General features: G+C 39.1%; 1 protein-coding gene across 2 annotated transcripts; it reads right to left on the bottom strand.

Moving 5' to 3' along the window:
• Window positions 1-4,340: 4,340 nt before the first annotated feature.
• On the bottom strand, window positions 4,341-21,683 carry LOC137287525 (uncharacterized). 2 transcript variants are annotated; one of them, XM_067819870.1, is made up of 10 exons: window positions 21,596-21,683; window positions 17,625-17,998; window positions 16,562-16,716; window positions 12,806-12,897; window positions 11,796-11,907; window positions 11,408-11,505; window positions 11,072-11,133; window positions 10,464-10,541; window positions 9,385-9,469; window positions 4,341-8,537 (listed from the first exon to the last, which is right to left on the bottom strand). In XM_067819870.1, exons 2-10 carry the CDS (start codon window positions 17,990-17,992, stop codon window positions 8,328-8,330), a joined length of 1,260 nt encoding a protein of 419 aa, XP_067675971.1. In that variant the 5' UTR covers window positions 17,993-17,998; window positions 21,596-21,683; the 3' UTR covers window positions 4,341-8,327. The 2 variants fall into 2 exon arrangements, with proteins under 2 accessions (XP_067675971.1, XP_067675972.1); XM_067819871.1 differs by lacking the exon at window positions 21,596-21,683 and adding an exon at window positions 19,538-19,601 and having other exon boundaries at window positions 8,243-8,537.
• Window positions 21,684-21,742: the final 59 nt, after the last annotated feature.

Below are 21,742 nucleotides of genomic sequence, written 5' to 3'. Positions count from 1 at the left end.
AACCCTACCACGGGTAAACTGAATGGTGTATTTATTTATTTATTTATTTATTTATTTATTTATTTATTTATTTATTTATTTATTTATTTATAAGAATTCGATCTCTGTGGTCCTCATTTGTTTTTTCTTTTTTATGTCTACAATATTTCACAGTTACAAAGCTTTAACTGTCACGCACAGAATTTGTAGTTGACCATTTAAGAACTACTGTACTTTGTTGACTAACCCGATACATTTGGGATGAGGTGAAAGTTAATCTTTAGTCAGTGATTAAAGGCTGCTGAGGATTCTTGCGTTTGTTTCCACCTACATGACCGCAGTCTGTGAATAATCTAACCTGGATCACACAATCCGGTGAGCACCATAATTCTTTATGGGATCTTTATGGGTATTGTGGAGGTTATACGCATTTCATAACTCTGTTTGTATTCTTTTACATTTGTAGTGGTTAATGTATAGATCTCAACATACATTTACATGCCCGTGAGATATTTTTCCACATGAAATGCTGGGCCTGGATTGATGAAATATACATGTTAAAAACAGGAACCCATCGAAAAACGATAATCTGATTACAAATCTGTATCACTGATATGACCACAGTCATATATAATATTGCAGCAATACTACCGTGGCAGACACCAGAATGGAGCGCCACACGTTGTACCCATGTAGGGATATAACCCCGTACCCCCGACGAACGCTTGCACCACTAAACTATCCCCCTCTAATGCATGAGGTACTTTACGATTTTCTAGTTAAAGCATTTCTACATGTATGAATACGCACTTAGGATGCTTAGGAATAATCAACATGCATTACTAGCAAAAACGTAAAACAGTTCCACAAATGATAATGAAATCAAGTGTTGCCTTACTTGTCAGAGCAGGAGCTGTCGTTGACTTCAGCTTAAGTCAAATCAGACGTTGGCCTCGTGAATTATGTAATGCAAAAGAGACCGAAAGCAATTGATATTTTTATCTAGTTAGTCATAGGAACGCTTTGGGAAAGATTACGAAGCAGGAAGAATCGAAGATATGGCCATGTCTGACAACTGAGAGTGAGATAAATTGTTGTCAAGTTGCGGGACCAGATCCGTATTTGTCATTTAATGTCATCTGTGTTGAGGAAGACTGATACTATGACTGACATCCTGGCAATGATGGCTGTGTTATGCAGCATTGTTAATCCGATAACTGCATACATGTAAAGGCCACGACGATAAGATGTGATAACATATGCTCTGACAACATTGAGTTAGTGAGTTGCCTTATAGCTTGCCCTCATCTTTATTTCTCGAAAGCCCACAAATGGTGGTACATAAGAAATGCCAATAAATATAATGGATACCAACACACACACACACACACACACACACACACACACACACACACACACACATATATATACATACATACATACATACATACATACATACATACATACATACATACATACATACATACATAATTTCAAAATATAGGAGAAATCTCCAAATTTGAATATAGGAGGGGGGCAAAAGAACTGGCTTTCACAAATTGTCACATGTGGGTGTGACATGTGAACGCTGTAAATGCTTGGTAACCACAGACCCTCCACAATTTGTACAAAGTGGATATATTGGTTACACGACTGTATTGTGATCTCTCTATACAAATAAGTAAACCCCAATCTTTACAGCCCACCCCTACCCATATATGCTACCCTTGTATATCGGCCAGCGATATTACCCCCATCGGCAGTTATCTTCACACGAGTGAAGACCCTTTTTCGGCAAATAATACCCTCTGTATTGTTGTTCGCTGGTTTAGAACTGTCCTTAACAAACACTAAGGCGGTCGCAGATCTTCGTCCCTATTATGTATTTCTCTCATTTTGACTACTATTACATAACTTCATCGCTCCTTCCTGTTAGGCACATTATGGCTCTTAACAATGCTTTTAATGACTAGTTTATTGTCGGTTGACATTAAACACTCATGAACGTGTTCTTTTCATTCGCTGTTACAACAAAATCCATGGATTACAAAATGTTTCCGTCATGTTTAACGTCCCACGTGCTGGGCTTTACTTCCTTGTAGATGTGAAATGTGAACGATACATCCTAAATGTGAAAAACATACTTCGATAATAAATCGACAAGCCTACCACCACACCCTTTACGGACACAATCAGTTAAAAATAGAATACGCCTGCTTTTCTAGTGCATGTTGTCGTCTCACTATTTCATGGAACGCTGGGAATGTGTGCACTGGCGTAACTACCGGTATACGAAAACGCCAAAGCTTACACATGATTGTGGCTAAAACGGTTGGCCAGACCCTCAATACTATTGAAATATAAAGCTGTGTTACCCATGGTGCGTACACGAAAAACTTACCTTGCTGTGAGCCTAGTGTGCTCATACTGAGACCAGGGCCTAGATTTTCGAAGCTCTCTTAGCGCTAAGATAGTCGTAGTTCATGTTAACGTATGAAACTTACGACTATCTTAGCTCTAAGAGAGCTTCGAAAATCTAGGCCCAGGGCCCCATTACTGAAAGAAACGATCGTAGCGATGAGCTGATCGTAACGCCCCTACTTTAACATAGACTCAACGACTGTCATAGCGACCCGATAACTTTGAGGAAAGGTGTACTGGGCGCATAAAGTGAGCTTAGCGCAAAGTTTACTGTACCTTAATCCGTACTTCCGATTGTCGCAGCCCTAAGATAGCATTGCACGGTTTCACCCTGGTCTGTCGCCATTGGGATTGCCACTGCATAAATGTATTCGTCCCTGGTTGTATGTAAACTGCTTTTCCATTTCCTTACAGTTATATAACACAACGGTTCGACATTTACCTCTTTCAGTTTTCACGTTCATTGTGAAACGGAAGGCAACAAGAAACAAGTATAATGGTTATTCCCGAGGGACACACGTCATTCGGAAAATATCGTAACAATCCGGAGAAAGGAGTCTTTCATCATTTGGTGAAGAATGTTGGCACCTGGAGCAGAGCTGTAAGCTGTGTGTAACTGTGAGCGTAATGTTAGTAGGTTTACAGAATGCGCCGTATAATCCCAGAAGCTGACATTTATGTTTAAGTAAAGATATATGGTGCTGCTACAATATTATACTCTTAAAGAAAATAGGGGATCTTTTATATTTACGATTAAAAATTTTAGGAGATTTATCGGAGTCCGTCAATGTTGATATGATACTCGTATCATTGAATGTTTTGAGAGTGCATCACCATTTGCACTTCCTTACAACCATGGCTATTTGGAATATAGTCGCTTTTGAATGATTACTGGTGTATGGTATATAATCTGCCTATACAGAATGTTCATTTAAATACAAACGACTAGAAACAAACACTAACAAATGTGTGATGCAAGATGAGTGTCAAAATGAATGTTCTGAGCTATTTCTCGACCTTCTTGAAAAAACGTCAAAATCAAGAATGGGGCTACTGCGTTGTGCACATGCATATCATGCGTTGTGTTTAGGGGTGGTAATAGAGGGAACTGGTAGTGCGTTCATAAGATGTCTGTCCTTGAAACGTTTGTTAGCGTTTACACTTCGTATCCAAATTGAAAGTTCATTATCCCCTACTTTTTTAAAGAGTATATTGCATTGTCAACCAGAACTGCAACATTGTGGATGTCGTGTTAATACGCACTCATCCAAAACTTGCTGCCACCTTCACATGTATGTGAGGCTGTATGTGAAGTGTTTCAACAGCGAGTGAGTGAATTTAGTGTTAAGCCGCACTCAGCAATATTCCACCTATATGTGAGCGGTCTGGACCAGACAGTCCAGTGATCAACAGCACTGAGCATCGTTCTACGCAAGTGGGAACCGATGACATGTGTCAACGTCAGAGAGCCTCTTACGACAAGCATGGGTTACTAAAGATCAGTATAATCTTGATCTTCACAGGTCAACGACAGATTTCACCAACCAACGCATATCTGTTAACAATAGAAAAATGACATAAATGACATAATGGTTTTTTCTTTATTTTTCTATAGTAAATGACATCGTACACGCAAAAAAAACATTGGATAACAAAAAAAATCAATTATTACCATCGCTTTCTATTACCACGAAGTACAAAGTGATGGGGAGGGAGAGGGCTAAGATATGAAAACGTGTGCCTTGTTATGTAAAATAGGCTTGAGACAAACAAATGTGTCTGTCATGTTTTAAATGAAGTTCGATAGACGTTAATGTTAACCATAGTCAATAACGACAGCGTATAAAATTAAACACAAAATGAAATGAAATGGTGTAAAATAATGATCTAACGCCTAAACGATTTATCGGGTCTTTTTTATATGTTCGTATTGTATATTGTTTGCTTGCTGATGGTGCCGCACTTCCTGCTACTTTATCTGTGACAATGGCTTCTGAAATTACGCTTCGACCATGTGCATTCATATATTCATTGATTACGTGCACAAATCAAGAGGGCGAGCCAGCCACCCAGTTTCTCCAGCCGCCTCCAGGGCACTGGAGCTCAATTCAAACACAGATCTTTTTTTCCATTCTATAAAAGAGTTTCACATAAAAACACATCCTGGGTCATAAAGACATGCATGACTCATTTTCTATAAGAAAATATTTGTGCATGAGAAATAAAATCAGTCATTTTGATTTTCAATATAAACAAATATGCAATAGTTGAAATGGGCCGACGTTTCGTCAATACGGATGTCGTCGATACTGATATTTCGATCAAGATAATAGGGATGACCAGAGCGACAAGGGGCGTCTATCACACCCTACCCATTACAGTTTCAACTTCTAGGGCATCTTCTAAAACACATAGCTAATACATTTTATAACAACTCACAAAAACATTTTCATGATGTTTGAAATGCTTGTCATGGGTATAGAGAAACACATTCGTGTGTCCTAGCACAGAACTATCATAGCGCTACGACTGTCCTAAAGCCAGGGGTCGGGGACTTATCTTACGGACATGCACGTAGCAGGCCTTAGTAGACCAATACTTGACCATAGTTAAAGGTTGTTAGGCGTATTCGGGCTTAGTTCAACGCAGATCACCATCGTTATTACCGTACCTTGAATTTCAACAACTCCACGAGTTGGCCGTGGTTGGTCCAAAAAAGGTCAACAGTTTCAAAATATCTCTACGATTAGCTTGAATGTCAAGACACTGTTTTACAGCAGTTTGAACGTGGTTGACCCTAGTTCTTCCTCGCAGACCGTAGTTGACCGTACTGAACCGTTGTGATGACCCTAGTACACCGTGTTAACGCGACAATACGATCAAACTATGGTTTACATCGTTAATCACTACGGTCCCGGCTTGCTATTCTAGAAACGTTCGTAGCCCTTCGAACTTCTTAAGCCCATTCTTAAGACACTGGCTACGATCAAAGTTAAGAATTCTTAGTTCTACCTACGTTTCGAGAATAAGGGCCAAGCAGAACAACGTTCATGACTCTAAGATGTGACGGCACCTTTTTAGCGCTAAGATCGCTTAGTGCAAGGGCATCGATACATGTAAACATCACTAGGCAACACACGTGCATGACATAAAAGAATACATACGTGCGATGATTGTGCGTAAAATAAATACTGATGTAATGTGTGATACAGATTGGAATATTTGTAAGACAGCTTACCGTTAGCTGAATATACTTTCACAATCATTGAATCCTTCTAATAAATATTCTACTCTACCCTACCAGCAACACTTATTTTGATTGATGCTTAAGGTGCCATTTTTAAGAGTTTGAATGTCCACATTCACCAGGTATGTTTCTAAATTTGACAAAATGTTTACTCGGTTTGTTGAAAAATATAGTGATCGGTCACTGTGGCTCTCATGTGAAAGGTATCACCACCGCTGATAAGCATAACCATGAGTAGAAGCACATTCCCAAATTCACCTCTCCCGGTTTACTTGTCCTACAGTAGACAGTTTTGGTTCGAGTGTGAATTTGAGTGTATGTCATCGTCGGAGTTTTAAACGACAAAACATGAGTAGATATTCATTGAATGTAACAATTACATACATAGATACTAGAGAGCGTAACAGCTATTAATATAAATTACTGATATCGCAATGGACAGCGTTTGCAATATGACCGCCGTGCCAGCCATATTGGAATTCTGAATATAATCCTTTTCCACAAAGGATGTATTTGTTCGTCGTGCTTCTGATGAAATGACGTTTATGATAATTATGATTTTTGGGAGAATATACAAGGGTGGTTAACTTTTAAAACGTGACACTCGTGCTGTATCCCACAGCCCCTCTGTCATTGAATTTTGAAATGCAAAAGAATATAATCTACTCACCTTGTCCACACGGAAAATGTACACAAACTATGCGATGTAATTTCTGAAAGGATGGACTAATCTGAACACAGTCGGCAAAAGGAAATTGACATCATAATCTCAATTTTGTATAGCATGATAGCATAAACAACATGGGCACTTCATTCCATTCCCTTAGTGGTGTGATGAACAATGGGGAGGGTTCTGTGGATAAACAACTTCTTTATTATTAATATGAGAGACGTTTCGGTGTTGCTACTAACACATTTATCAAATACGTTATCATACCTAGCTACATCACCACTTGCATCATAACGGTGTCAGTAGCTACAACATCACTTGCGTGTTAACTGTGTTATGAGCTACATCACCACTTACTTGGTAACGGTGTCATTAACTACATCACCACTTTGCTTGGTATTGGTGTCAATAGCTACAACACCACTTGCTTGACAATGGTGTCAGTAACTACATCACCACTAACTTGGTAACGGTGTCAGTAACAACATCACCACTAGCTTCATAACGGTGTCAGTAGCTACATCACCACTTACTTGGTAACGGTGTCAGTAGCTACATCACCACTTACTTGGTAACGGTGTCAGTAGCTACATCACCACTTACTTGGTAACGGTGTCAGTAGCTACATCACCACTTGCTTCATAATAGTGTCCGTAGCTCCATCGTCACTTGCTGATGACATGTTGGTATGGTTCGTCACGAGGATGTATCAGCATGGCTCAAAATGTAATGTGGAAACTGACGGTTACCTTTTTCTTGCCAATAGACATCTAAAGATACGAACATATATGTACAACTGACATACGCGATGGTCACATGCTTGCAAAACTGTATATTGCTAAATTCTTTAACAAAAAAAGTCTTAAGTCCTTGCAATTGATTCATTCCACTTATAATTATCAAATGTAATATTTACATTTAACAGGGCCAAGGGAAGACTAACGTGATAATGCTGATATACTGAATCTGCCTTTCCCCACCACCATGGAGTACGTAAATTTCACAATAAAAACTAATATTTGTGCTCATGTTGACCCCGTGGCCACATATTGTATCGTAATGTATAATATACTCAAGAGGAAAATATTATTTGTTTTAACATAATTATTCATTTAGAATCAAAAGTAGATATCTGTCATGACAGATCAATGATTGTAATGTATAAATCGAAATATCTTGAACTATAGCATCATAACGGGATGCTATTTTACGTCATGTGAAAAGGTATAATGGGATAATCAAACGAATTAAACTTTAATGATATTGAAACATCAAGAGTTATTTAACGTATTCTGCTGTGAAGACATGACAAGTTAACTACAGCAATATGAAAACATGGAATGTTATCAAAATTCCTCTGAGAAGGCGTGACAAATTAACTATAGTAACATGAAAAGATCGGATGTTACCTAACCTATTCTGAGACGACATGACAAATTAACGAATAATGTAACAACATCGGATATTGCTTAGTTATTTCTGAGAAGACATGACAAATTAACTAATACTGTCAAAACACCAAATGCTGTTTAGCTTCCTATGAGAAGACATGGCAAATTTACTAACAATGTCAAAACATCCGATGTTGTTTTGGCACCTGAAAAGGCATGACCAGTCGACTGCAGTAGCATGAAAAGACCTGATGTTATTTATCTCCTTCTGAGAAGACACAACAAATTAAGTATAATAACATGAAAAGATTGAATGCTACATAACTTCGTCTGAGGAGCCATGATAAATTAACTAATAATATCAAAACATCGAATGTCACTAAACCTCTAGATCTAATGAGAAGGTAAGGGATATTCACTGCAGCGATATGAAAAGCTCAGATGTAATTTTACTATCTCTTGTGAGCAGAAAGGGTATATTCACTTTAGTCACGTGAAAGGTTCGGGTTTTCTGTACTCTCTTGTGAGTATACAGTCTTGACAGGTCAGATTCTTGATCAGAATTGACAAATATTGTACAAACCTATGTACATCAATAACGGCCATTTAGTAACATATTTCATTTCTTATAGCCGTTGATGATGTTGTTGTACGGCAGACCAGGACACACTTTGGAACACCTTGTCGCATTTTCTTCTCCATCTTCTTCCGATATTTCTTCCTTGAAGAGGAAGTTGTTCACCAGGTGGGGTAAGCTAGAATACCTCTCATCACGGAAAGTCAGCATTAAACTAAAGGGATTGGAGTGGATGGCTTCTGACGGGTGTCCCTGCAATGATTTATGTTTGTAAAATGAAATTAAATGGGCTTTAACATTCGTGTGTGTGTTGTTTTTAGTCACAAATGTCAGCGATATAGACACCTGTCAATCAGCCTGGTTCCCTGGGCCTGTTGCGCCTGTGCTATCGTTCTTTGAGAATGCATCACCCTTTGCACTTCCTTACATCCGCAGTTATTTGGAATGTATTAGCTTTTGAAGGATGTTTGGTGTATGGCATGTAATTTGCACGTATACGATTTTCTTGTTAGAACGAATGACTAAAAACAAACACTTAACAAATGTGTGATGCAAGATGAGTGTCAAAATGAATGTTCTAAGTGATTTCTCGACTTTCTTGAAAAAAACCCGTCAAAATCAAAAATGGGACCCATACACGTGTATGGGGCTACTGTGTTGTGCACGTGCATATCATGCGTTGTGTTTAGGGGTGGTAATGAGGGAAATGGTGGTGCGTTCATAAGATGTCTGCCCTTGAAACGTTTGTTAACGTTTACACTTCCTATCCAAATTGAAAGTTCATTATCCCCTACTTTATTTAAAGGGTATAAAAGAATATACTGTCTTATATTTAAGCCAACGTTGTGAAATGTTTTTGTTTCTCATCCTGCACCAAAGACAAGACTATTTTAGCAATATGACGGCATGGAAACTCAAAGTCTCCATACGTTTACTCATACCAGGAATTGAATCCTTTCTTCGGAATTGAGAACAAAGGCTTCAACAACCATGCCACCCAAAGCGTTTTTGGTCAATTCAGATTCATTATTATGTATAACAGTTCGCCTCAAGTGATATTCATATAGACAAGCGTTTTTATCTTATTAAATTGTCTTACCTCTATGAGAAAGTGAGAGATTGTCTCGTCCGCCATGACAAGAGATAGAGCAAAACTCCCTTCTTCGTTCTCGGTTTCGCTCGATCTGTGGAGTGTTCAGATAACAGTTCCCGTTTAAAAATAGATTAAAACGAAATACATCAACGCAAAATCAGGATGGGTTGGGATGGGATGGGATAGATAGGATAAGTTTATTCAATAATAGGCCACATGCCCATCACATAGTCGTTTGCATATGGTATTGACAGTTTGGTGCACATGCTGCTTAAGAGGAACATTTCTGTAGATAATACAGAAAAGTACTCACATCTTTTATGATACAGTCATTATTTGTGTTCATAATGCTAATAATAATATTGGCATTTGCATCAAAATTGTTCAAATATTTTTGAATACATCCTACCCTTAAATCAGAAAAAAGTTCACACTTCACTGGTATATGAAACTGCTAAATCCAAATTCCATCAATATTACAGAAACATCAATTTAAAATTGACGATGTGCTTGATAAATTTAGGAGTGTTTCATGACCAGACACTATAGTGGTTCTAACGTTGTTCGAGCCGAGGAATATATTGTAATGGTTAATGTATTAACAGGGAATTATTAGATGGTATTACATAAAGTTTGGATTCAATATTCTCCTGTTAGTGAGAATAGAACTTGCTGCACCGTTAACCTGAATAAAATTGTTACAGTATGGAGTAAGAATTGCTTAACACGGCTTTTAGAAATATTCCAGCAGAAGTAGGGCGGTGACACCAGAAATGGGCTTCATAGGCTGTACCCATGTGGGAAATCGACTCCAGGTCTTTCGGTATGATGAGCGAATGCTTTTACCACTAGGCTATCCCAACGTCCCCTTTACGGTTTTGAGCATGCACCTTGTGTATGGGATCATTATCTTGCACAAGTCTACACACTTTGGTTATCAATCATCATCATCATCGTCGTCGTCGTCGTCGTCGTCAACAGATGATATGCATTTAACACAGTTACGTTTTTAGTTATCTTTTATTTTTATCATGTGGCTTGAATCTTTACGCTACTTCTCGTTCCATAACAAACTGATCATTCACCTGATCAAGAACGTTCCGGATGGTCTTCCCTCCAGTTTGGTCTCAGCATCCGTTCTTGACATCGGTCCTGCAAACCAGCTGGAAGGAGAAGTGATCGTGGTGTTAGTCAGGATTATGTGTTTAAATTCGCTGCAACAAACCTGGGGCAATGATAGCAACTATATGAACTGATCACTGAATCACAATGACACCGGGTGTTAGTGGCAAGTGACCGCATCCCTACTGTAGCCGATGCCCGGAAGCGGAACAGGATTCGGACGATCGGTGATGGATATCAGAATATGGTATTTATTGTACTGTCTTTGATATATCGGGTACGGACACATTTACTTTCACGTGTTCTATAAAATTTCCCTGGACTCAGAAGCAACGGCACCTGAATATGTTAACACTCACATAACGATACAAGCAGAACTGAAAGCCTAAGTTATGCCGAATATTAGGCGCGTGTTACTGTTTTACAAGTCAGTCATATGGCTTGGATTGAATTATGGTTATGTTACAAATTCTGAAATGTCCTTCAATATGAGGTCAGTAGTCATGACCTCATGTCGCCATATAACCGACGTCATCTGTATCAATCTGAAAACCTTTGTATGGATGCTTACGAAATCTTTTGCTTCTTGTTTCTAGGATCCTTGATGAATGAGTGTTCAAGAAGATCTTCAAGCTACAACACAAAATCCCTCCCATTGTATATTTAGAATTTGGTAAGTAACAATGAATGATATTTATGGATGTCATCTTTATTATAATCTTTACCGATCATCGCATTATGATAGAGAAAAGAAACTGTCTTCCATAAAATATATTCTGGTTATGGAACAAGTACCTTGAAAGAATTACACCTGTATTTGTACAAAACGTAACACTTAGAATTGGTCTTCATCAAAACATGAAACTTCTCTCGTATCATCAAACATGTCGTAACACACACATTCTACCTGTTTAAGGACAACACATCGATCTTGCTCGGCTCTGAATGGACCGATGAATTTTATCATCCTCAAAAATGCTTTGATGTGCACTTTTGCCAGAGATTCTGAAACAAGTATTCATTTGAATTTCAAGACTCGACAAGAAAGTTTAGACTTGTGGCTGGAAAACAACCGAAGAATCTAATGACACTAGGCATAAGAGAAGACTCTTCAGAAAGAGGTGAGTTAGCGCGAAGAGTTCATACGTGCATGCTTGGGAAACCATATATTAATCTGTACTAATCTGTCAATCTACAAGAACCCTGATCGGTGGCCCACTGGACTAAGCTCACAAATGTGACTGCTTGACTTGGGATCGAATACCAAATTCACCAGGTCAAGCTCTCTCACTTACCATTCACACCTAATAGTGACTTTAAGAGAGGCATGATACGGGCCTTTCCCCCTTTAAACACAGGATCTTGCGGAAACTTTGCTTTCAGTTTTTGCTGAAAATCTGTCCAAACCTGAAACATAGTTGACCTAATATACATAAAAGTAATATACAAAATAAAAATTCTTTCAGCTATTTCTATTTTTTTAAAAAAATAAAAATGCTATTTCCCCTCATGAAACTTTACAACATTGAACTTAGATTTAAATATGATGTAAAATATATAAAAGGAATATGCCATGTAACAACCATTTCAACTGTTAAGTTATATTTTTAAAATTCATTAAGTCACACAGAAATGTTTGTCCCTGATGGAACTTTACAGCATTAAATTACATATAAAGCACTTTGATTAAACGGCAATAAAACAAATATAACAATTTAAGTCGTTCACACCAAACAAATAGAATACCCGTCTGCAAAAAGGACACTGTACCCGTTCACAGAGAAGCAACAACTTTATGTACAAAATCTCAGCAAGCACACAATATACTTTATGATCAGAAAGCATAATATACCATGCTCAAGCACATCACATGCACATCGCATAAGTATTAAGAACAAACAAATCACCTCACCTTTATAGAAAACATAATTGATATACTCGCTAAGAAAACATATAATATCCGTTTACAGCAAACAAGTGCTATTTGCGTTCAAAACAAAGATATAATATTCTCGTTCACAACAAACTCATAACATGGCCGTAGACAACAAATACATGGTATACTCGCTCACAACAAACACATTCGTACTCGTTCACAACAAACACAATCGTACTAGTACACAACAAACACACTCGTACTGGTACACAACAAACACACTCCTACTAATTCACAATGAACACGTTGTATTCGTTCACAACAAACACATGATATACTTGTTCACAACATAACATGTTCACACTAACACTTAACATACTCATTCACAACATGTATAGCATTCCCTTTTAGAAAAAAAAAATGAAATACCCGTTCACAACAGCTGTCGCTGCTGATGGAGTACCAGAAGTCCTTGCTGTCGCTGCAGAGAAAGAGTTTATCGGCAGCTCTGCACAGGTCACCTGAAACACACACGAATCCATTCATAGAGGCAATAACATGCACGTAGGAGGGGTAACAGCTGATTAGCAATTAATTTCAATCCTGTAGAGATTACAAACTTCAAACCAAAATGTTGAAATTCAGCACCGGTTGAACGCACAATGAACATAAAGAGTTTTCTGAGGTTCATCTGTTTGTACTTTTAATACAACGTTTGTTCTCTTACATCATGAGGTATACTAAGGACCTATTACTGTCAAACCTGCTCACTATGAGGGGGGCAGAACAAGTCGTCACTATGAGGGGGGCAGAACAAGTCGTCACTATGAGGGGGGCAGAACAAGTCGTCACTATGAGGGGGGCAGAACAAGTCGTCACTATGAGGGGGGCAGAACAAGTCCTGAACCGTTCTATTCAAAGAATAAAAAGAAGATGAAACCCAGAAAACCCTCTGTGTTCATCAAATAGCATCTTCTAAAATGTCATTCAAGCATCTCAATCCACAATGTTATTTATAATAAGTTATTCACTGGTCACAATGTGGACATGGGTTGATGTACCCTTTTATGATCCCTGAGTCCGAAGAGACCAATGAACAACGTGTTTATCTCCCTGAACACCTGAATGTTAATTTTTAACTGTTTCAAGCAGGGGTGTCGGATCATAATAAGGACTAACAGCGTTAGGTATTTAGCCAATACTAGGTATTCAGATGTCTAACTGATGATTCTAATGGATACACAGAAAACGGGCCCCGGCGAAAACGGACAAAGCAAATCGAGGAAACGGCCGCCACGCTGACGACAAATATACTGTTACTTGATAGATCTGGTTCTTATTTATTTATTTATTTGTTTATTTATTTATTTATTTATTTATTTATTCCCTTAAGCACACATATCACCAGATTCATTATCAATTACAAGAATCTATGTAAAATAGTATTATAAAATATGCTGCATTGTTCAGAGACAAACAAACAAAAGTGGTAAATACATAATGCATATATACAGCTTGTAGATGTACACTATTAGACTTTGCATGACCATGTATGTTGAATGCGTTCTTATTATGATATTAATTTGGAGATGAATAACAGCAAAATAAAATATATGTGGCTTTCTGCTATATATAACTGCCGTTTTCTCTAGGACTAGATACCGTTTTCTCGATTGTTTATTAGGCTGTTTCCTCTGCGATCCGTTTTCACCTTAGCCGAGCCCAGGTGTTGAGCTGATAACTTAGAGTTATCTCCCTTCCATCGAGTTTCATTTGCGAAACAGCGGGAATGTCCTAGCATCATCATACGTGACTCAATTATTCGAGATAAGGAATAATACGAAGCACAAAACTAACAAATTGGCATTCCCGAAAATGTTACTCGCTAGTAAACGGGTACACTGAAGATAACAGAACCTATCAGAGCTCAACCTATCAGAAAACGACATTTAATAGTGCGTGAGAAAAGATGGTTATATTCGACAGACTAAACCGCTCGATTTTATGCAGACGTAACTAAATTTAGACAGAACATATACACATGTAAACCAGTGCCACATCTAACAAGCTTCATGTAGTGCAACAGTAATTCAGTATGGACAGGATAGAAGAGGAAATAGTCAGAAATACTATTCCTTTTGCTAATTTCCTGAAAAACGCATTCCGAGTTAACAGTATTCCACTTGTATTTGGCCAGAGATCTATTTGAGCTCCGGATATGTCCTTTTCGTATGTACGTCATAGCTACAGATTCGTAGACTATATTGTGAGTGAGTTTAGTTTTATGCCGCTTTTAGCAATATTCCAGCAATATCATGGCGGCGGAACCAGAAAAGGGCTTTACACATTGTAGGCTTCTGGGGATTCGAACCCGGGTCTTAGGCTTGACAGGCGGACGCTTTAACTACTAGGCCACCCACCGCTCCAGTATATGTACCAATAGGTATAGGTGTAACAATATGTATGTTGTATAATTCTGTCGCTTTGTCTCTGTATGTACCAGTTAGGCCTAATGCTAGTTTAGCATATAAAATTAACCCAGTGAATTCGGCAGTAGTTCAGCACGAATATCCAGCTCAGACACAGTATCATATTCCTAGAATGCCACACACAACAGACAGGGTAACATCAAATAGCATAATTTAAAGTCTCAGTTCAGCCCGCCAGATGGCTAGTGCGGTGGGGTCCTTGTTTGTGAAGAGTTCGCTTGTCACGGCGAAGGTGATTTCCCACACGGATACAATGTGTGCTGGAATATTGCAAAACCCTCCACTCACACGCAGAGGGCTTAACTACCCACCTTCCGCTCACTGAACTGCAGCTGGCATTCTGTCCACAAAACTACAAAGTATGTAGCGACGTGATACGGAGAAAACGGACCCCCCAAAATTGAGATAACGGCCAACGCGCGGGAGAGAAAGGCCTCCGAACCCAGAGAAAACGGCCAACATAGTTGCATCAAAGAACATAATATTATTATATATAATCTAAATAGCGATTACATTCACTGCGGATAACAATGTTTTACAAATTGATTGTTGTTTTGTCTTTGCTTTTCTTTTTTTTTTTTTTTTTTTTTTAGTTTCGATCTCCACAGCGGTTTAACCTTTGAAGATTTATTGGTTGTTTCGACGGTCACAATAAACAAACCAATTTGACTGACTGTTTATTTTACAGGTAAGATTAGTTCGTGATAGAGAAGAAGGATAATAAAGTACTGTTTATCATGACGAGCGGTTTAGTAGTACTAATTCAAACTTTAGTTCTTGTTTAGTTTAAAAGGTTTGAATCAAATTTCTAGTTTTAAATTTATATCTGCGATAAACTAGTTGTTTCACTGTCCTTCGGTGACAGGTGTTTATAATCTACCTTTAATATCATGAAACTTGAACTTGTTTTAGTTACGTGACATAAAATACAGGTCAAGATATCCAATCACCCCGCTACTCCATGTGTATTGACGGACGTGAGAGAGAGAAAACATACTTTCACCGCCAACCGCTGAGTAATGATCACATGTTCTTCCGTGTGCTTATTCAATAATTAATTATTGACGGGTGAGGATGAAAAAACAATAACCCTTTCCGGTCATCTGCCCCTATTGTTGAGGAGGTAGTGACAAACACGCTTGACCCCAATCAGCCACAGCCAGCACCCATTCATATGCTTTAAGAAAGAACTGAATTATTGTTATTTGATAGATATGGTTCTGATGTATTCGTGATATTTCTTTAGTACACGTATCACCATATCTATTATCAATAACAAGAAATTATGTAAAAAAAAACATAGCATTATAATATATTTTGCATTGTTCAGTAACAAACAAATGAGGAGTGGTAAATAAATAATGCATAAGTACAACTTGTAGATGTACACTATAAACTTTGCCATGGCCATGGTATCATTGTTGCCGCCTTCTTATCATGATATTGATTTAGATATGAATAAAAGTAAAATAAACGGGTACGCAGTTTTCTGTAATACAGAATGGCCGTAGTGGTGGCCGTTTCTCGTGAACGGTAGCCGTTTTCTCGTATTTCATTTTGGCCGTTTCCACTAGGGACCGTTTTCAGAATAACCCGTAGAAACTGAGATAATCTATCTATCACTGACATGGATGTTGTTACAGTAAACAAATGACAAAAGCTACGTGACTATAAAATGTCTGAAGTCCCCACGTACATGATCTTGGCAGACTGGAGGATAATGACAAATGACTGAAAGAGCTACTGCCGCTTCTCGGCCTGTCATTGGTACACAGCTCACTGGCCGACTGGAGGTAATCTGCCTCAACGCTGTCGGAGCTTTGCAAGGGAGTTCTTTTACCACCCTCTTCTCTGTAACAGAAGTACGTTCTATAAAACACTAGAACACCGTGACTGTACAGTGATGCTGTAGAGTTTTACATTGAGACTTGAATTCATACCCATTCGCTCGGCCAGCGAGTCGCACACTTCCATAGTCTTCAAAGCTGGAAACTTGAGAAAAAGGGAGCAACATGCTCGTATTTTTAGATGTGTAACTATCATACTTTGCACAGTATGTAAAATAAATATTCTTGACAACATACCCACTCATGTCAATACGAGCTTATTAGAACATGTATCCATGTTTGCCCTCTAAACTATACTGAAGTTAATTAGGACACATTTGCACTGCTTTGCACAAAACTGCTTGAATATTAGATGAGCCAGCGCGGTGAACACGTTTGTGACAAGCAGGCGGAGCAAGTAATGTGGACGAATACACTTGGCTGCTACGGGTAGCTTAAGCACGTGCAATACATGCTGACCGTGGCGTGAAATCAGTATTTACCGCTACTGTTTAACACGTGTCTCGTGGAGCGATTTAGTTCACCAAGACACCATTACGACGCGATTCGCACCAGGAAACTGAACTTTTCAATATTCAGACGACAACCTGTTTCTCTCTGATTTCAAATGGAATGTTCTGAAGTGTGTTCCCATATATGCAAATTGGGGTCTTTTGTCACGACGTGGCTCACATAATACTTGTCAAGCAGTACAGTCATTCTAACAATCAAATGTTATGCTAGTTATGAAAGTCGCTTCTTGCAATTCGATGTAGATTTTTGAAAGCGTTAAAATCGGTTTGTCGAGGGTACTGTTCAACAAAGCGATACAAGCTGCAAGACCATTTTTAAATCTGTGTTAGATTATTGTAATGTAGCGCTGAAATAGCTTTGGGCAACAGGGCCCTGGACATTGATCAGTACAGTATTTACGGTTTAGGATGATGTAGTGTAACCTCGTTGAAGACCCCGTCTGCCCGCGCACACTGATGGTCAGCAAGACCGCCATATCCTTCCGCTCCCAGGAGGCCTTGCTCTGGTGTTACTTCCAGTGATCCACCATCGGTGTCCAGCCCGCGGTCAACAGAAGAAACTACCTTTCGTGCTGTATCATCTGTTCCATCCTCAGTGTTGGTATGGATATGGACTGAGATGTCCGACAATGAGGTATCCGATAGCGTGTCCAAACCTTCAACAATGCCTAACGGCAGATTTTGTTCTAAGCTGGCATGTGTCTGACTAGATTGTTCTTTGGTATCTTTGTCTTCGTTGTTTCGGGAACAGGTTCTGCTGCTATCCATCGACACCTGGAACACAGATAACACAGCACATGCAAAGAACATAATTCAGGAGAAGAAGAGGAGGCGAATCTCTTCGCTTCAACTGCCCTCTCTATTCTTCCACAAGAAGATAAATATCCCTTCTTCCTAAACTGGCCTCTCTATTCTTCCAGACAACGATAAATAACCCCTCTTCCTAAACTGCCCTCTCTATTCCTCCACAAGAAGATAAATACCCCTCTTCCTAAACTGCCCTCTCTATTCCTCAACAAGATGATAAATAACCCCTCTTCCTAAATTGCCCTCTCTATTCCTCCACAAGAAGATAAATGCCCCTTCTTCCTAAACTGACCTCTCTATTCTTCCACAAGACGATAAATAACCCCTCTTCCTAAACTGCCCTCTCTATTCTTCCACAAGAAGATAAATAACCCCTCTTCCTAAACTGCCCTCTCTATTCCTCCACAAGAAGATAAATACCCCTTCTTCCTAAACTGGCCTCTCTATTCTTCCACAAGACGATAAATAACCCCTCTTCCTAAACTGCCCTCTCTATTCTTCCACATGAAGATAAATAACCCCTCTTCCTAAACTGTCCTCTCTATTCCTCAACAAGAAGATAAATACTATCTTCATAATGTCAGTTACTGGACTGTTTGACGCAATATCTACGGACCACCGTCATATAGCTGGACTATGGCTCAGGTTGGCGATTTACACACAAATAACTCAACCACAGAGCCCACGTAAGACATCAAAGGGGAAAGACCATCTGAATTGCACTGCCTCAACGACGACCACCGGCCAGGCCACAATCAACAGAATGTTCTGACGACAGTCATATAACCTTAACAAACGTAATTTGATCCAAATAACCAGTTACATTTTTACGATACGTTGTCACGCGATACAGCGTTATAGAACAACCTGAAACCTAACGGTATCCACTGACTGACATACGTACATTTCAATATACAACAGGCCAGTATATTTGCAAACAATGTAATTGTGCAGGTTTCGTGAGCCCAGCTTTAACTGCCCCCTTTATGATCAAATATACGTTGTCCCTGGAAATACTTAACCAAAGCACTCCTTGCGATATGCTCTGAAGATATACGAGACTTAAATTCAACATCCATTTTATAGCAGACAAATTAAACGTCAGCTGAACAGGTTTGGTAACAAAGCGAGATGTTTCCCGCATGTCGTTTATGTTTGGTCGGTTCATAGTATAATATCGATTCAATACATCACAACGTTTAAATCTCTGTTACTGTATATGCTTTGAAACACATATTTCGCGTACTATAGTGGCAAAACCGATATAGTTTACTCTGATAAAAACAGAAAAGAAAATGTAAATTTCGTAACAATATGCTTGCAATATGAAAGAAATGCATAAAAAACGGGAACATGAATAATGAAAGTATGGTCGCCATGACTACGCCACCAGTTTGATACCTAATGACGGTTGTGATTGTATGAAGCACCAATCGTCACCGTTCTGCCAGATAAAGATGTGGGGTTGCTCCAATTAGAATTGAAACGGAAATTATGAGTATTTACCGCTGGAAGAACGCTCGTGTCCGTTGTCCTATGCGATACACTGTCAAAAGTGGCATCTGTCCAATCCGGCAGGTAGTCAACACCGGCATAAAATTTCACTCCCGTCCATGGCTCACAGTGAGAGGTAAATAAAATATCTGTCTGTGTGTCTGTCTGCCCATCTCATACAGGAGTCGAATTCTCAAAATCGCAAGAATCTGCCATTCCGCCTGGAGTGCCTGCGTTAAGTCCTGCAGATTTTGAATGGTAAGATATGTGAAGGGGTTCAATGGGTTTCCTTGAACATGAGACCCATATAGTATTTGAACTATTGTGTAAAGCGCGTGCTTTGCATGAGCTTTCAAGTATGCTGGGTTATTATCGCCTGTTTAGACCAATTTGTTTTTAATTACCGTAAATTGAGTTAGTGCTTAATATTCATGTGTATGCCTTGAATTTGCCCACCACTTGTTGTATAGTAATGCATGGATTCAGTTAAATCATTTCGTCGAAATGAACATAACATCGCCATTTGGTGAGGCGACAGCTTGTGATTGTAGTAGCTAATCCTGGATTTCAGGTAGTTTGGGATGGGCATCAGGTACCAATTCAGTTCGAATACCTCCCCGGTAACAGTAATGCATTGACGGGCTTTTCACCCCGAATTTTCACACAGCGCAGAATGACGTGATTCCGCTGCTCAACCGGTACTCTGAACATGCTGCGCTGACGCTTCACCTAGCTTCCTAATGTTGCGATGTCAATGATTACACAGATAGTTGTTAAGTGTGACAGGACTGTTTCCAAATGTTGCATTAACCCAGAGCACAATTACGATCCGAACTTTTAACCTATTGGTGGAAATAAGGAATAAGTTGATGGATGGTAATTTGATGCCAGAATATGAAGGTATTTGGAATGTCAATGAAGGATGCTTCTGTGGAGCGGATGTCGATACTGTATTGTGAAAATTCGGGTCGTCTTTATGTGATGTGATACATGTTATTTTTATTTGGATACATAGTTGACGATCGCTGCAGTGGTTCTTGTCATCTTAAACAACGTCGATCGTGACACGAAAAATTACCCAAAATACCATTGGAACACGTTGATATCCAATTTGAACCTGCCAAACATAAGATCAAATTAAAGTTCTTTCTGAATTATCTGTTGATTGATCATGGTTTTGATTTTCAAACATTAGGTCTTTGAACCAAAGCTCAAATACTGGTTGATCGCGTTCATTGATCACAAAAAGGTCATAATGTAGTGAAGAAAGTAATTTGCAATGCTGCTTTGACCTACGTATACGTATACGTTTGTTTCAATGACAAAAATACCATGTGAGTTTAAACTTTTATAAATGGACGATTTGTATGCACTGTAGTGCGTGGGTCTCATCCGTATCCTATTCATCACCGACAGAGACAAACGTTTCCCGTTGACTTGGCGCCGAACTAGTCATCTTATACTGCCCAACTAGACTCGCTTCCCTAACGACGACGACGACTCTCCCCCCTCGCCACCCCCCCCACCCACCCCCCATTCCAGCTACTCCCCCTCTCCCTCAAATCCTATATCTGACACTCTAACGGTGTACTACCGCCTAGATTATTGTTTATTTGACATACTAAAACACAGACTACGTTGTTAATATCCTGATACGGGCAAATACGGACAAAACTGTGTTCCGGCAGTGCTATGTTTCAACACCGAGAATGTTCCGTTTCTTTTCCCTGAACAATGTATTATAAATAAATGATGCATCATGGCGTACTCAAGTGTGACGCGTCCGCCATCAGTGACATATATATATATATATATACATCTCGTACACAACTTATTTCGACAAACAGTTATTTGAGAGATATGTTTTAGTAGCACTACAGTCAAGTACATTCACGTGCACTGAAACCGCATCATGTATAAATGATGCATGATGCATGTGATGGCCTCTGCATGGCTAAAGGATTAACTGCGATGTACAGTTGTGCTTGAACTCTAGACAGTCGGAACGTTGTCACGACACATTGACACCTTATACCACCAATAACCACACACTATACTGATATCACCTACCTAATCGAGGTCAAGTCCCCAAATAGAGACACAGGAAAATTCGTCTGGACACTGCTATGGCGGAATGTCACGGTCGCCTCTCGTGTAGCCAATCAGACACTTTTCCAAGAAACGGGCATTCACGGGGAACTCCCATCTGTGTGTATA

Source organism: Haliotis asinina, chromosome 6 (assembly GCF_037392515.1).
Source record: "Haliotis asinina isolate JCU_RB_2024 chromosome 6, JCU_Hal_asi_v2, whole genome shotgun sequence".
Taxonomy (NCBI): Eukaryota; Metazoa; Mollusca; class Gastropoda; order Lepetellida; family Haliotidae; genus Haliotis; species Haliotis asinina.
The sequence above is the reverse complement of the archived record's forward strand: the minus strand, read 5'-3'. Positions and strand labels throughout refer to the sequence as shown.

What these genes read in the sequence shown, in the direction of transcription:
- LOC137287525 (XM_067819870.1), bottom strand. Translation starts at nt 17,992, where the DNA reads ATGGATAGCAGCAGAACCTGTTCCCGAAACAACGAAGACAAAGATACC. An exon ending in CTCCAGTCTGCCAAGATCAT is followed by an intron (nt 12,898 to 16,561) that starts GTACGTGGGGAC and finishes TGTGTGTTTCAG; the next exon opens with GTGACCTGTGCAGAGCTGCC. An exon ending in GTCACTATTAGGTGTGAATG is followed by an intron (nt 11,506 to 11,795) that starts GTAAGTGAGAGA and finishes TACTTGTTTCAG; the next exon opens with AATCTCTGGCAAAAGTGCAC.